This window comes from Conger conger, chromosome 7 (assembly GCF_963514075.1).
Source record: "Conger conger chromosome 7, fConCon1.1, whole genome shotgun sequence".
Taxonomy (NCBI): Eukaryota; Metazoa; Chordata; class Actinopteri; order Anguilliformes; family Congridae; genus Conger; species Conger conger.
In genome coordinates this window covers 46233499-46250638 of record NC_083766.1, presented here as the reverse complement: position 1 = coordinate 46250638, position 17140 = coordinate 46233499, and the positions used below count along the sequence as shown (strand labels likewise).

The following is a 17140-nucleotide window of genomic DNA, read 5'->3' as shown; positions in this document are numbered from 1 at the left end:
AGGACAAACTTGGTGCTTTGTAAATGAGGAGGTTAAACATGGTTTTAAATGTTTTTCTTCATATTCAGTTGGCTCCAAGATTATGAGTACACAAGCAGCACATATTTAGTCGTGGTATTCATATAAAATCAGTGGTTTGCAAAGTCACGTTTTCTTGTGCTTGTGTAGGTCTGTGATTTGGAGACGAGACTGAAGCTACTGTGGAGTGAGTGTCATATTACATTACATTACATTAATGGCATTTGGCAGACACTATTATCCAGAGCGACGTACAACAAAGTGCATACCCGTAACCCATATGATGAAACTGACGCAACTACAGCCACATGAGCCCCTGCCTAAACCAATCAAAGGTCAGACCGCTTACTCAATGCATTTATTCAGTGATATTTATTTATCGCTTTCTTTTTGGTTCAGTCTTGAAAAAAACTTTTACCAAAAATGTAAAATGCTATTGCCTGCTTCTATTGATGGCTGCAATGGTCGGCATTTATATAGCGCCTTTATCCAAAACGCTGTAAAATTGATGCTGCTCATTCATACACACACACACACCAACGGCAATTGGCTGCCGTGCAAGACACCAACCAGCTCGTCAGGAGCATTTGGGGGTTAGGTGTCTTGCTCCAAAAGTATTGGAATAGCAAGGTCAATTCCTTTGTTTTTTGCTATAGACTGAAGACACTTGAGTTTGAACTCAAAGGATGTACATGAGATGACAAATTTCCTGGTATTTTTATTGAGATTTGTTATATATTTGTTATATAACTTAACATATCACCTTTTGTATCGGACCACCCAATTTTTAGGTGAGCAAAGGGACCGGAACATATTGAATGACAGGATTTCTTGTTGGTAATTGGTAAATGGTTGGCATGTATATAGTGCCTTTATTACAGTTTTTTACAATCGTTTTCACACTTGTCTCAATACCATGTCCACTTTTTCAAAACTCTTCACACAGTGTGCTTTTGAAACACACACCTGAGCACATCAGTTAACATTTGGTGCAAAATGCACTTCAACCACCAAAACACTTAATATTTCACCCAAAAGTGACTCTTGCTGCCATAACTATAGCACATGCTTTCTCCCATAAGACTACTTTGTCACTCAATGTTCAATGAACTACAAAACACAAACAACTTGGAGCATTACTAAATACATAAATTATGTGTTTCCCTTTCCTTTATTTTTGCATCCACAAATATTTAGCTAAAGAAACTTTTGATCTGTTGGTTTGCCTCTCACAATAGATGTCATGACTGAGTGTGGTAAATTTACAGTAAACTGTAAATGAATTAATGTTTTACTATATTGGAAACACAGAATAACAATTTCCACTGTTATGTCCATACACCAAGCAGCCATTGCATTTAGAAGTGACATCTGTTCATGTGGGTGGTGGTCCTAAACCTTCACATATACCCTCATAAACTTCATATTGGTACCTGAGTTCCTTGACACCCTCAGAGTTCCTGTCAAAGGGGACAGTGTACAACTGTTTCATCCTGATCTGATGTTTCAATGGTTGTAGTGCTTACACTGTCAATGTTTGGAAATATGTTGTTGTCTGCGATTATGTTGTTGCATATTTCTCTTAGCCTGATGCTGTTGTTGACAATAACCATCCCAACTATTGTATCCTCCTGTTGAGGCGTAAACATTATTCCCCTTCCCCCTGTAAGACTGTGTGAGGTAACCGCTGGGTCCTGTAGTGAGTAAAAGACAAATGTGCACTGATACATCTGCTTTTTCTGGAGACTTCTCAAATCACAATCCTGCTGTAATATACACATCAATTGAACTCCTTCAGTCAGAATGCTGTAAATACTGTATAGAACCTGTTGGTTTGCCTGAACATCCTCACTATTGAAGCCACTGTGGATCTAGGCAAGTTTGGTTGAACCCTCAACCTGCTTCCCTCAGGGACAGACCATGATTTACCACATGATCAATGACTGTGGCTCTGATTTCATCAGACAAAACTGTTCTTGCTCTTCCACGTCTTCTTCCTTTGCCTCTGGCTGCATCCATTTTCCTCACCAAGGCTAAAAAATGCAAATGCCAATCCAAAGGTGGCCCCTTTTGTATAAGTGGTACAAACAACAAACACCTGGGTAGGTTGTTCACTGAAATGACAGCCAGGCGTTTCAACAGTACATATACAGCAGTAATAGCGGAAAAATCTCTTCAGTGACTACTACATCTATATTTACCCTATATACATGCACATTTCAATGCAAGTATGATCACTTTTGTATAGATGGTAACAAGGCTGCAAACAAAAAAATAGAATAAACTGAATAAACTTTCTGCTCAAATCAGAATGATCTGTCTTATGTATTTCAAGCATATAGTTTCATTTTTCTGCCAAAATGCAGCATATTTCCTTTCACAATGATCAGAATTTTATTGGGTTTTGAACTGAAAGTTAACTGTTTTGAACAGAGTATCTAAATGTCTGCAGAATTTGCTGTATTTGTACAAACTTTTGCTGGTAGTGAACACTGACTGAGAGAGGTATTCATGAATTTTGGAAGAAGTGGTGATTGAATGCCTTTAGTATGAAAGCAATGCAAAAATATCCACAGTTTAGTTCACATAGTGTAATGATATGGTGAATGTGTTAATTGTTTTGAAAAAGTGGACATGGTATTGAGACAAGTGTGAAAACGATTGCAAAAAACTGTAAAAGCACTGTACAATTCATGCTTCTCATTCACCCATTCATTCACATCCTCACACACCAACGATGACTGGCTGCGATGCAAGGCCCCAACCAGCTTGTCAGGAGCAATTGGGGTTAGGTGTCTTGCTCAGGGACACTTAGACACACCCAGGGCAGGATAGAACCGGCAACCCTCCGACTGCCAGGCGAATGCTTACCTCTTGAGCTGCTGTTGCCCCTTGTTGCCCAGATGTGTCCTGTTAGATTGACTGATTAAACAATAAATCATTCTGAATGTCTGCTTTTGGTTTTAGAATTGGGTTTTGCCTGTGAAGACTGCATTTGTGTTAGAAAAGATAAACCAACATGAAGACCAAAGAGCTGTCTTTGGGAGACATGTGAGTATTTGGGAAGGTTGAAGACCAGACGAGCTGCTGCATTCTGGATAAGTTGGAGGGGTCTGATGGCGGACGCTGGGAGGCCAGCCAAGAGGGAATTGCAGTAGTCCAGGCGGGACAGAACCATCGCTTGGACCAGGAGCTGGGTCGAGTAGGGGGTGAGAAAGGGGCGGATTCTCCATATGTTGTATAGGAAGAACCTGCACCGCCGCAATGTTCTCGGAAAGGGACAGTCTGTTGTCCATCACCACGCCAAGGTTGCTTGCACTGGGTGATGGCGTGAGTGTGGTATCCCCAAGGGAAATGGAGAGATCCAGATGGGGAGATGTATTAGCAGGGATGAATATCATTTCAGTCTTACCTGGGTTGAGCTTTAGATGGTGGTTGTCCATCCAGCTCTGGATGTCACTCAGGCAAGCAGAGATACGGGCTGAAACCTGTGTATCAGATGGTGGGAACGAGATGAAGAGTTGGGTATCGTCCGCATAGCAGTGGTAGGATAGTCCAACGAGTGTAAAGAGAAAAAAGAACCGGGCCTAGGACTAAGCCCTGGGGTACTCCTGTGGCAAGGGGCTGAGGTGTCGATACCGTACCAGCCCAGGCAACTTGGAAGGAGCAACCAGCAGAGGTAGGACTCAATCCAGTCCAGGGCTGTGCATCAATTGTACAGCCTTTATCCAAAGTGCTGTACAATTGATGCTTCTCATTCACCCATTCATACACACACTCACACACCAACAGTACACACACTCACACACTCACACACCAACGGTGATTGGCTGCCATGCAAGCCAACCAGCTCATCAGGAGCATTTAGGGGTTAGGTGTCTTGCTCAGGGACACTTCGACACAGCCTGGGCGGGGGATCAAACCGGCAACCCTCCGTCTGCCAGACGACTGCTCTTACTGCCTGAGCCATGTCGCCCCTACTCTGTTCCAATGCTTTTGCTCACCTAAAAATTGGGTGGTCTGATACAAATGGTGCTATTTAAGTTCGAAGTAGAAGTTTGGTGTAAATACCAGGAAATAAAATCTGAAATTCTGAACTCGTTTTCATCTTTTTATCTCAACCCCAAATGTATTGAGTGTTTTGTAAAAACAAAGGAATTGGCCTTGCTGTTCCTATACTTTTGGAGGGCACTGTAGCTATAAACTGAGGTAACATCACAACACCCCATAATGACAACATGAAAGAAGTTTTTTTGAAATTTATTAAAAATAAAAAACTAAGAAATCCCATGTACATAAGTATTCACAGCCTTTGCCATGAAGCTCAAAATTGAGCTCAGCTGAGTTCACCTGTGGTAAATTCAGTTGATTGGACATGATTTGGAAAGGTACACACCTGTCTATATAAGGTCCCACAGTTGACAGTGCATGTCAGAGCACAAACCAAGCATGAAGTCAAAGGAATTGTCTGTAGACCTCCGAGACAGGATTGTCTCGAGGCACAAATCTGGGGAAGGTCCCAATGAGCACAGTGGCCTCCATCATCCGTAAATGGAAGAAGTTTGGAACCACCAGGACTCTTCCTAGAGCTGGCCGCCCATCTAAACTGAGCAATCGGGGGAGAAGGGCCTTAGTCAGGGAGGTGACCAAGAACCCGATGGTCACTCTGTCAGAGCTCCAGCGTTTCCTCTGTGGAGAGAGGAGAACCTTCCAGAAGGACAACCATCTCTGCAGCAATCCACCAATCAGGCCTGTATGGCAGAGTGGCCAGACGGAAGCCACTCCTTAGTAAAAGGCACATGGCAGCCCGCCTGGAGTTTGCCAAAAGGCACCTGAAGGACTCTCAGACTATGAGAAACAAAATTCTCTGGTCTGATGAGACAAAGATTGAACTCTTTGGCGTGAATGCCAGGCATCATGTTTGGAGGAAATCGGGCACCGCTCATCACCTGGCCAATACCATCCCTACAGTGAAGCATGGTGGTGGCAGCATCATGCTGTGGGGATGTTTTTCAGCGGCAGGAACTGGGAGACTAGTCAGGATTGAGGGAAAGATGAATGCAGCAATGTACAGAGACATCCTGGATGAAAACCTGCTCCAGAGCGCTCTTGACCTCAGATTGGGGCGACGGTTCATCTTTCAGCAGGACAACGACCCTAAGCACACAGCCAAGATATCAAAGGAGTGGCTTCAGGACAACTCTGTGAATGTCCTTGAGTGGCCCAGCCAGAGCCCAGACTTGAATCCGATTGAACATCTCCGGAGAGATCTGAAAATGGCTGTGCACCAATGCTCCCCATCCAACCTGATGGAGCTTGAGAGGTGCTGCAAAGAGGAATGGGTGAATCTGCCCAAAGATAGGTGTGCCAAGCTTGTGGCATCATATTCAAAAAGACTTGAGGCTGTAATTGCTGCCAAAGGTGCATCAACAAAGTATTGAGCAAAGGCTGATGCACTGTAAATGGCAGAACCCCTTCAGATTCAATCTATTGCGTTTTTAAATTGTTATTGTACTTAATTACGTTGGCTTTACATAATTTCATTAAGTATTGCTTACTACATACTACATAAATATTAATTCACAAGGCAATTATTCAGTAAACTTTACTTATTGACTCTATGAATGTTGAGGTTTACCGATAAGTAAAAAAATACAAACCTTTTAAGCCTAGTAAAATGTAAATTTTTTTCAGTGTTGTCCTACAGACTACCTCACAATATTCATTTTACCCCCCAGTTTTTTAATTATCTTAATTATGATTATTTCAGGATAAATGTTTAGAGTCGACCAGTGAGTTTGAGAGAAAGTGCAAAAATGAAGTCAAGGAGCTGGACAACCCTTCAGTCTTGATTTGGTCTACTGACCTACAACTGAACAAACAGAAGTGCCATTTTTGCCAATCCCATCTGTGCTTAAATGACCTTGCAAGGCAATCGCCTGATATGGAGCATCTACAAGCTATCACGGAAGCACCTGCTCCTATGGATATAGCCTGTCTCTGAGTGGCAAAGGCCTCTGCTTTACCTCTCTAAGCTGTGCTTTATCCACATGTTTTATTTTATTTTATTAAGCGCAAGTTGGCCATTTAAAAATGCAACACGTGGCTAATGGAATGCGATAAGCCATATTGTTTACTAGAATTCCGAATGTGTGTGATGACCGAGACCGTAATCGGATTCCTCTGCAATGTTTAGTCATCATGATCTTGTCATTGATAATGAACTGCAATTCATGTCCGCTGCTTTCCCTGCATTCCGAAAGGCAAGGCATCGGTCATGTTTGCCCCTCTGTGTTCCATGTAGCTTCAAGCACTGCCATAGACTTGATAGGATTCTCAATTTATGTCCTATCAGTATTTCTCCAAGACAAGCCATGGAATCGTGCAGTGACTGGCCTTCAGTTATCTCATGCCTCTCTGTGCTCAACAACCAGTGCTTTGTCATTAGAGTTACAAGCATGGGTGGAAAAAGGAAAACCAAGTTGAATGTTGTGTACCCCCTGTCAGTGATGTTCACAGTGTTGATATATGCCAGTCAGTCTACCTTCATCAGTCACAAATGATTCCAAATGTGGATGGCCTACTCCTTGAATTCAAAGAAGGAGACAGAAGGTGGCTGCAGAAGGCCATTTGTGTATGAAAGGGAGCTCAGACCCTGTGAAGATCAAAAATTCATGTGAAAGACAGGAAAATACTTGTCTTGACCCTCCTACTTAGCCGTTGGCTGAGACTGCAGTAGCAGATATACTTGGAAGCATGCAGAGGATAAATTGGCCTATCAGAATGCACAAGCTGTCAGACTGGTTGAAATACTAATGTAATAGCAAAATGCTGTGGCGCAACCAGCTGCTATTCAGACCTGTCTCTCGACCAGGAGAGATGCCTGACCGGGTATTCTGGGTGAAGGAAAGCTACCGAACATAACCTGTGATACATTTAAAGACAAGATGAAATCATGTACTTTTCTCTCAATTTAGTCAATTCTTAACCGTATGAACACGAGCAGGCTCTTGCTCAGGGATGACTGAACTGCACGTGAGAACTAGATAAATGTGCCCCAATGAAATATATAAAGAAAACAAACAGAGCTATTTTCATGGGACATCTGAACCATCACAAGTAGACATAGTCACTTTTTATTTTAGTATTCAGAAGCTAAATGGCTGCACCATTTATACACAACATTAACACAAACAAAGGCTTTAAAATGTAACAATTTCATACAAAATATTACATGTACTTAACTTGATTCACAGAAGTATAAATATAATCTTCTGAAGGATATATGACCTATCAAAACATATCTTTACATTTTTGTACAAAATGCAGTACAATCTGTACATTTCATAGAAGAGGGCACAGAAGCATCTAAAACATTGGATATGACGAAGACATCAGGGAAATGTCTGGTTACTTTTGCACAAAAGCTCACGGAGGAAGAACTTTTTGGTCAAATACAGACAGAACAAAATCTCCAAAACAAGGCAAATAAATTATATGTAATGCATGTATTTTCTGATTGAGGTGTCAAATTACATACCTTTTAGCAGTAAGAAAATGTTGGTAGGCTAGCAGTCTCATGCATTTTTTGAAAGGTCATTGCAAATTATCCAGTTGGATTCATCCAGTAATGCTTCTATCAGTTATGAAAAGTAACGTTTAAAATACAACCCATGACTGACATTTAAATTCATATACACAGTACAGAGAATTTTTGCAAGTGGTACTGTAAAATGAATGTTATGAATGCACAGTAGTACATTTTTCAAGGGTCTGAATGACAAGGTATCCAAGCATTCAAATCAATGGGTAGGATTGGGATATAGTGATAATACATACAGTAAATACACATAACATTCACAATTCTGAGAGCTTAAAAGCATGACCATCTCAGAATTCACAATGCATACAGGCATCAAATGTTTTAACCAGGTTAGGAATTGAAAGAGCCTGATTCATCAAAAGAATGCAAGGGAGAAAGGATGGGGTAAATTTATACAGTGTGTATCTGCACAACTGCGCATTTTTATCTAAATTGTTGGTTTCAGCAGCACGCTTTTGTGATAGATATTAAATTATTTAAAAAAAAATTACAATTGAAAACTTTTATCAAAAGGTAAGAATATAAAAAGCAAATATTTTCATTGTGCAGCCAGCAACCATATTTAGCCATACATCATCTCAAGTGACGTTTATAACATTAGCTATATTTATAACAAAACTATTCTTAAAGTGTAACTGATGGTCTGATAGGAGTCACTTTATAATCTGCAGAAATCTGTTGCTCGGACAGTGGAACTATACTACATTCCAGTCCTTCTATGAGTGACTCCCCAGAATTTCATCCAGGTTTATGTCCTTCATCCAGTCATCGTTCCCGGGTCCTGACTTCAGCAGAGAATCAATGAAGTCAGAGTCTGAGTTGATCCCGGGGACTGTATTGTCTCCGTCTTGGAGGAAGTCGAAGGTCAGGTCACCGCTCTGGTTGCTGTGGTAACCGCGGCCATTCTGGGCAGAGGGGTTCCCAAATGTACCCATGGGGGATGCCGCCTGTGAGTGCGAACTCAGGTTTGCCGCTGCGGGAAGAGGGGGCATCCTGGGCCCCACCCCATGTCCACTCATGACCTGGTTTAGAGGAAGCATGGGCGTGTCTGCTGTCATCTGACTGGTTGGGACCATGCACCTTGGGAGGAAGTGAGGTCCACGCATGTTGTGAGCTCCTGGGTGTGGTGGGGGCACGAGGGGACCAGGGAACCTCCTCAGGCCCAGAGGGCTCTGCTTGGAGCCTTGTCCCCAGTTTAGGGGTGCCCCCACATTATTGCCACCTGTGAGCATGCTCATCAGTCTCTGCCGAGGCATTCCTGGAGCCCCTTGCCCCCCTGGAGGCCTTATATGTTGGCCGTTTGACCCAGGGCCTGACCCAAAAGCCCCACCCACCTTCCCGGGTCCTGGAAACCCTAGGCTCTTCTGGCTTGGACCTACTGGGTTCTGGTTACCAAGTTGTTGGAGTTGGCTCATAGTCTGGATGCTGTACCTTCCCTGTGAAGGATCTGGCCTGCTCCCAAATCGTCTGTCATTGGGCGTGGCGGCCATCTTGGTGCCCTGGCTGGTGGAAACGAGGCAGGAGCTGGCCTGGATGACACTCTGGCTGGACACGGTACCCGTAAGTGCCTGGGATGAGTTCATGCTGAGAGGCAGCCCTCCTCCTAAAGCAACAGTTTGTTTTACAGTGGAAATAATAGTTCAGTTACAGCAGATACAGTAGTTTATATTTACCTATAATATATATATATAACCCCATTTAGACCCAAGAAACCATGTGAGGTGAGTTAACTGTGTTACATACTGATCTGAAAACAGTTTGTTTTATCCTGTATCTTGGAGGGTAGTGACTGAGACTCACATAATGACAGAAGTTTCTGCCAGAAAATAAAATGTGGAGAAACTTTGAACATGCCTTGCATTAATAAAGCAAATTTAGAAGTGCTGCATACTGTACTTTGTGCTTACTGTGTGCCAATCTCTCTTTTCCCCCAGGTTCATTTTCAATGTGTTATAGGTTAATTTTCCTTAGATTCAATGCAGCATGGCTAAGGTCTATACTATTTCAGTCAATTCAGGAAAGTACTTGAAATTCTGTTAATCTAAAACAAAAAAAACAAACAAACAACCTTAGAACACCATGAGAATTCATCAATTAATTAAAGAGATAAGGGGGGCTCACACACTAATTCTCACAAAAAATGTTTTGGTCACATGTACCTATGTCCAGCATGATTCACTTTATCACAGGTTGTTGACATCCATTCATTGAAATTAAATGAGTGGTGAATGAATTTGAATTACTTTCCTGACAGAATTTAATAGAACTGATCCTGTTAATCAATCATATGGGAAAAGATAAATGTGAAATGGACTACTGCCACACAAGAGGTGAGACGTGGTTTCCGTTTAAAAAGTGTGTATAATGCATAGTGAACTGCATATGTAGTGAGTAGCATGTAATAAATGCGAAACTATTTAAATCCAGAAGGGTTCGACCATTAAAATCTGCACCTTTGTAAAGATTAGCTTGCTGCACTCCCACCATATTTCTTCTTGGCTGTTTATAATCTGGCGGGGGTCTGGTTAAATGACGGCTGAGCTGATCTTGTGGGTTTATTTTGTCCTGAAATGCAAAACAAAATGGACACATCAGCTACAGGCTTCAGGTGAAAGCAGTGAATAAATAGTCAATAAAAGTGAATAAAATTAGGAAAAAAGGAAGATGATTGGGACAAACTGATTCCTGTAGCAGTCCTCACAGAACTGGAATATACTGTACAGTACAACAAAATATTGTAAATATGTGGATTTCTATATGTTATTTATGTTTCATGTGCATGCTTCGAGGTTAACCACAACCTGCCCTGTGTTGTTTAACCAAAATGTACAGTGCCTTTTGTTGACAGATCAATCACTGAAGACTAAGTGAGGAACTTTGAGGAAAAAGCTGGAGGAGAATAAAGAAAGATTAGTTTTGAACCTTCCTAGGAGCATGGGTACGCAATTGTTATGTCGAGCACCCAGGGTTTTTTTTTTTTTAATTTAGGAACAAACAGCAGTAGCACAATTGATTTATTTCTGGTTTTCCAGTTTTCCATCAGTATTTTTGTATTTTCTTTGTCATTCATTAATTCATTCATTCATTCATTATGACAGGTCTGGTCCATACAGACAAGTTTCTGCTGGTTGTTACAAAATGAACAAGCAACGTTTGTGTTTGGATGCTTGGATCACTGAGACTGTATGTTGTGGCAGACATGTTGCATGGTTGAGATGACTGTATGTTGTGGCAGAAATGTTGCATGATCCATTTGGTGTCATTACTCAGCCTATCAGCAGTTATTTGCTCTGAATACTCACCGAGTCTGTGACGATCTGCTGTTGCAATGCCAGTTGTCTCTGCATTGCCTGGTTCTTGCCGAGGACTTTTGGCTGGTTGCTGGCAGTTGCAGTGGACTGCTGTGCCTCGGCCAAGCCGCTCCCAAAGCTCATACCCATCGGAAGGAGAATCCCAGTAGGCAAGGCCTAATGGTCAGGTCGGAGAAAAAAACATACATATGGTACAATGAGACGTTGAGTGCAGTACAGTGGACTTTGTTTGTTTGCTTACTATGAGCTAGCTCAGATTAGGACGGCTACTCCAAGCCTGACAACCGCGACAGACCAATAAACGTGCAGGACTATGAACCTGATCACAAAGAGGGATTACTGAGTTAGCTAGATAATTGCGCTGAATAAAACCTGGAACATATACTTTTTACTTCAGTCCATGTTCCAGATTTGGAAGGTTTTGGGGTTTACTCTGAGCAGTCACCCAATTAACTCTGTAATCCTGCTTCATGACGCTAGGGCCCCAAATTAAATCTCTGGCCAATCGGTGGCAATCATCGATCAGTTAACTATCAGGTAGAGAAAAACCCAACAGTACTACTTGCCTTGAAGGCCAATTTTGAACATCTCTGACTTCGAGATCAAACTCTAATGGTGCAACTTACAACATGTTCACCAGAGGGCGGTGTTGTTCAAAACACAAATGTCGGGCAGTGGGCATTTTCAAAGTGGTTTGAAATGACCAGGTAATACACACTATGTAAGAATGGCTAATATAATAAATACTGTTCATACTGCAGTAATGTTATACAAGACCCTGGGATAATAAAGTGTTTAACAGATTAGGTTGATAACAGCTTCACTGATAACAGTGCGCACAGTTTCACAGTTGGATGATTGGAGCTATAATGTGGAATACAGATGCTTTTGTCTTATCTTATCTCTTGTCTTATCTTATTTAACATGTTTAACCCAGTATTTAAACCCAAACCATATCTGATACTTACTGACATTTTTTAATGTTATTTAAGGAGTGTGGACTTGGCGAGCACTTAAGAGACTTGCTTGCATGTTACATCAGTGGCTTCATTAATATTACATTTTTTAGCAATTAGTTGGAGACAGTATTGGCACTTGGTGCTTATTTATGGTTCAGTGCCTAACACACAGCATGGACAAATTTTGCCTAACCATTGTTCAGGCCCAGTTATTGGCGCTATGTTACTGAAAGATGTTAAATCTAGTTCTGGGAAGGAAATGGCTTTTGAGGACAATGTAGGCATGTGTATGATTCACAGATGGATATTACTAATTTAGAGCTTGTATATGAAAACAAAGCAGTAACAATGTTTTTAAACATTGATTCACATTAGTCAGTCCTCTCCCCAGACAACCCCTCCCCTCACTACTCAATACTCCACCCATAGCCATGCCCCTGCTGGAAGTAGTAACTAATAAAACCACAAAACAGCAGGCACTGTGTAAATCTGTGCCCTTATTCAACAGATAGAACATTCCACATTTCAAACAGTCTATAGAGCTGGAAGGTCACTGTGAAAGGTGTGCAACACTGCCCAGGAAGGAAATGTTTTGCTGTTGTGTCCTGGGGCAGGCATGTTAACTCCACTAGGTAAGTAGTGGAGTTAACATACACTCGGTTAGAGTATGTATTTGACTGCAACAAAAGCTGCACAGTCACCCTCACAGCCACCATGGCAGCATATTTTCCGAAGCTGTACTGTATTCAACCCACAAACTATGTTTAAAGTGAGAGATAATGTCATAATGGTTTGCAAAAGTCGAAAAAGACATGAAATTCAACCCAAAAACTATGTTTTAAAGAAGAAATAGCTAATGATTAGAAAAAGCCGAAAAATTCACAAAAGCACCTTAACGGGTGCTCCAGGACATATAGATAAAAAAATAAATAAAGATCACCCGCCATATTTAAAAATGCATCCATCTAATCCTGCATCAGTTTCACCCTTATTCCCTCCATTGGAGTTACATGGCACTGCATGTGGTAGGGTTGTGTTTGCATATTAAGTTTTTTTTCTTTCCAGCTTGCCATAGCAACATTGCCAGTTTTTTTACAAGTAAAAAAAAAACAAGGATAAAAATATGAAAGTCAGACTTATTTTCATTGTGATTGAGGGTCTGTCCTTTTTTTCATTTACTTATTAAGGTTAGGATTTAGGGAGGGAAATCTGATCCTAGATCCTATGGGGCAACCTCACCCCAGAGCGCAACAACAGCAAAAAAAACATGACATCACAAGATCATATTAATATGACTGACTACACAGGCTAACTAAATATATGTTTGCTAGCTAGCTACGTGACCAAGCAACCATAGGAGATAAAAGTTTGGCTAGCTTTACTGTTCATACTACCTAATGTTACAGCATGATCAAAGCCAGTTACTAGCTAGCTCTGCCTATCTTGCTAGCTATGATAGCTATCCATGTAATTAATGTAGCGGTGGGCAGTGAGAGAGAATGGACAGAGAAGATGTCATGCCTCATGCCAGGATGTGCTAGCTGTTGATATCTGTAGGAAACGTTACATTAAGGCAATGTTGTTTTGTAAGCTTGGCGGTGACAACTGCTGTTGTTGGTTTAATGTATATGCTTTACAGGACTTAATAACATAGCTAGCTAGCTAGCTAGAAATTGCCATCATAGCTAAATTGTCCTATTTAACATTACATAGCTAGCTAGCTAATGCAATTAGCTAGTAATATTAACGTTACTTTACCACCAAGCCGATATAGACTAGCTAGCTAAGCATAGAGCTATATCAACAAGACACACCAATAGACATTTGATGGCTTGACTAACCAGAGATGCTGTTTTTTGTGGTGTAAAGTATGAGTATGTAAAGCCATAATGTTACTTAGTTATTTTGGGAAATCAGATCCTAGAGCAGCAGGGCAACTTAAGCCTGAAGTATGGATAGATAGAGCTAGCTAGGTAAGCAATACATTAGTTGGGGTAACACACTTATATTTATTTAAGTTGACTAGCTTAATTATAGCTTTGTACTGCTAGCTACGAGTAATTAACAAGCTAGCTTGCTATCAATAGCTAATGTTAGCTGAGCTAACTGCCATCTTTAAAGAGGTCAGAAATATCCTGTCAACGGGCGTTGAAAGTGAATATGTAGCGTGGTTCAGTGAAAGTGAAGGCTTGTAGCAAGTTATCTCGACAACACGCTTTAGCCGACTGGCAACGCTTTATTCAACAAATATTCGGATGAGTGAGAGGCTGGGGTTCAAATCCCACCTTGGACTCAAGGCAATTTATCACCCATTACATCGGATTTGGGTGGGAGTGAAAAAAATAAAAACAAATGGTTGCTTCGGGGTTTCAAATGAATGGGAAGTCAAAGGGGGGTGAGTGTAGCATGGTTAGCTCAACTAGTTCACTAGTAAGCATGGTGAAGTGCAGTGAAAGTGAAGGCTTGTAGCAGGTTACAACACTCCCTGATGACGTAACCCTCAAATTCAAAAGAACGTTGTTGCCCTTGGCTAGGGGTAAGTTCGTCTTTAGCTGACTAGTAATGCGTTTCTTCAACAAATATTTGTCTGAGTGAGAGGCCAGGGTTCAAATCCCACCTCAAACTCAGGCAATTTCTCACCCGTTACACATACTCCTTAAATGCACTACCGCCATCCTCAACTCCGTGCCCCAGAAACCGATCTTTGTGGACTCCCTCCCTCCACTATCCCATTTTGTGTATCCCGAAGTGTAGGAACGAAACGGCTAAAACTCCGCCCTCCTCCACTCCCCCAGCATAGTGTACAACGATGTATGTTTCAGTGGAAGTCTTTTCACATTCCTGTGTGACTCCATCATGCTCACACCCACATAGGCTACTATATAAACCAAACCCACAAAATCTGGCGCTGTCCAGATCCAGAAAGCAGAGATGGCAGGGAACTTGAATTCCCCCATGCAAAAATATTTAGGTTGGGTTGATATTCGCTTGTGAAGCTGGACAGGGATGTAACTTTACAAGCGTCAAGAAAACAATGATACGGACCGGGTCTCATTTGGTTGTAGCTTATCGAGCAAAGTATGCCTTTGAATTACACACAAGCTAAATGACACGGAAAACACTGCCTGCTATTCAGATTCCTGGAAGTCAGGAGGCAGCAGAGCCGTTACATTTTTTGCAGGAGTGACGTCACTGCTGTTCCGCCATTTTGGCACCATATGGCTCTGGAAATGTATAGTCGTATGTTCTGTGAATTGCGTGGCTTGCAGTTGCAACATGCCTTATATTAGTCACTGGCTAACATACAAGTTAAGTTTTCACTGTTCATTTTCAATGGGGCCTCGTCTGAAGAATATCAATTTTAATAACAACCATAGCACATGAAAACCCACTATTTGGAAAAGGCACTAGTCCGTTTAAAAGTAGGGCATGTTCTAATTGGGTCAGAAACTGTACAATGCTTTTAAAAAGTTTGTAAAAGTTTGCGCAAAAACACTGTATATTTTCAGGATTAATTTGAATAACGTGTTTGCCTTGTTTTTCATGTATATTGGTCCCAGAACAGCGAAACGACGAGGCTGAATTATTTTAGTTTTTTGAATGCAAGTGTGGTTCTGACATTATTCCTTTGTTGAGCAAAACGATAAATTCTTGGTGCTTTCACACTTTCCACACATACCATAGAGGGTTCCATAAAGCTAAAATGGCTTCCCCTATGGAGATAAACCGAGGAACTTTGTGGAGGTGAACAGTTTGTGTATCCTGGGAGTGAAATCAGGAAGAAAGGCAGCAGCAGTGCTGGGATAGCGTGTTTCACCAGCTCCACACGAGACCGTCGTTAACCAGGAAGCAGCACGGACGTTCTTCTCGGAAGCAGCTGCACTTCCTCCATTGAGTAACACTCAATTACACGAGTGTCTCAAGCCATGGGTAAACTCAGGCTTCCTCTGGCCGCCAGACCAAAAAACAATTCCACAAAACCCCTCTGAAACCTTTATTTCAAAAGTAACAGGAAATTAATATTTGGCACACTGAATGTGCAATATTTTGCACACTTGTTTCTTTTTTACCTGGCGAACACTGCCATAACAATCAATGCAATCAAAATCTAATTTTCAAATCTAATATTCCAATCCGATATACTGTACATTTTCAAAAAGATTTCCTTATGATCTCTTTAGTAGCTGCCACCTCTAATAATCTACCAAATGACCTAATGACCTTCCAAAATGAACAGGTAATTTTAGTCCTCTCTCTTTCTTCTTTTCTGCTTTTGTATACAAATGATATTTTTCCTTTCTCTTTAGGACTGGGGAACAAAGGCTTCAAATATTTTCTCATCAGTCTTGTATGCTGTCACTCAAAACTACAAGCATTAAAGCAGTGCAATTTTGCTCCGTTCTAAGCCAAGGGGCTCTATTTGGGGGAAAAAAATCCCATGCCATGATAATATAGCTACTGCATCTTTTTTGAGCTACCAATTCATTATGATAATGGGCATACAACATTTCTGTCATAAAGTACAATTCATAAGTTCACAATGTATTCAGGGGTGGGTAGAGTAGGTGCATCCATCCCATTTGCACAAAATATTTGCTAACTAATCAGGTTCCAGTAGTATTCCATACCAGCTGTTGATCCATACCAGCTGACTTGAACCATTAAAATTAAACAGACAAATGTGTGGCCTTCATATATTGATTGACATCTATATATGACGTATGGGTACCCTGAAATCACAATTGGGGCAGGACGAGTGGACTGCCGAAAAAATTTCTCAAACTTTGTAGGACAGCAGAACACACTTTTCTTCCAGTTTTTATAATGGCATCAATAATTGGGGTCCAGCCTATAGCCTAGTGGCTAAGGAATATGACTGGGGCCCGGAAGGTTGGTGGTTCAATTAACCCCACATTGCTCCAGTCTTGCGGCTGTAAGTCACTTTGGACAAAGGTGTCAGCGAAATAACTGTAAAGTAATGTAATTATAATGTTTCTCTATAAAGTTGGCATACAAACATGTTTACAACTAAAGAAAATGTGATCTAGAGTGTAATTACCATTTAAAGGAGTAACATGGTGGTTGGACACACTTTCTAGGTTTGTATATGCAACTTGTACAAGAGGGCATTGAAGAAACACGATGCAAGTATTAAATATGTTTTTAATCGGTTGAGAATTTTGTCGTAGTCGTACGTCACATGAGGACAACCACTCCCCTTATCCCTCCCCTATAAATCGTGACCCACA

At 41.3% G+C, this 17140-nt stretch overlaps 1 protein-coding gene across 1 annotated transcript in view; it reads right to left on the bottom strand.

The window, feature by feature from the left end:
• Positions 1-7159: 7159 nt before the first annotated feature.
• Positions 7160-17140, bottom strand: part of LOC133134061 (mastermind-like protein 2) — a 100315-nt gene continuing 90334 nt past the window's right edge. Inside the window, exons 3-5 of the mRNA XM_061250452.1 lie at positions 10924-11088; positions 10075-10186; positions 7160-9224 (exon numbers count right to left, since the gene is read on the bottom strand). Coding sequence (XP_061106436.1) covers positions 8338-9224; positions 10075-10186; positions 10924-11088 — 1164 coding nt within the window. The 3' untranslated portion in view covers positions 7160-8337. The remainder of the gene's footprint in view (positions 9225-10074; positions 10187-10923; positions 11089-17140) is intronic.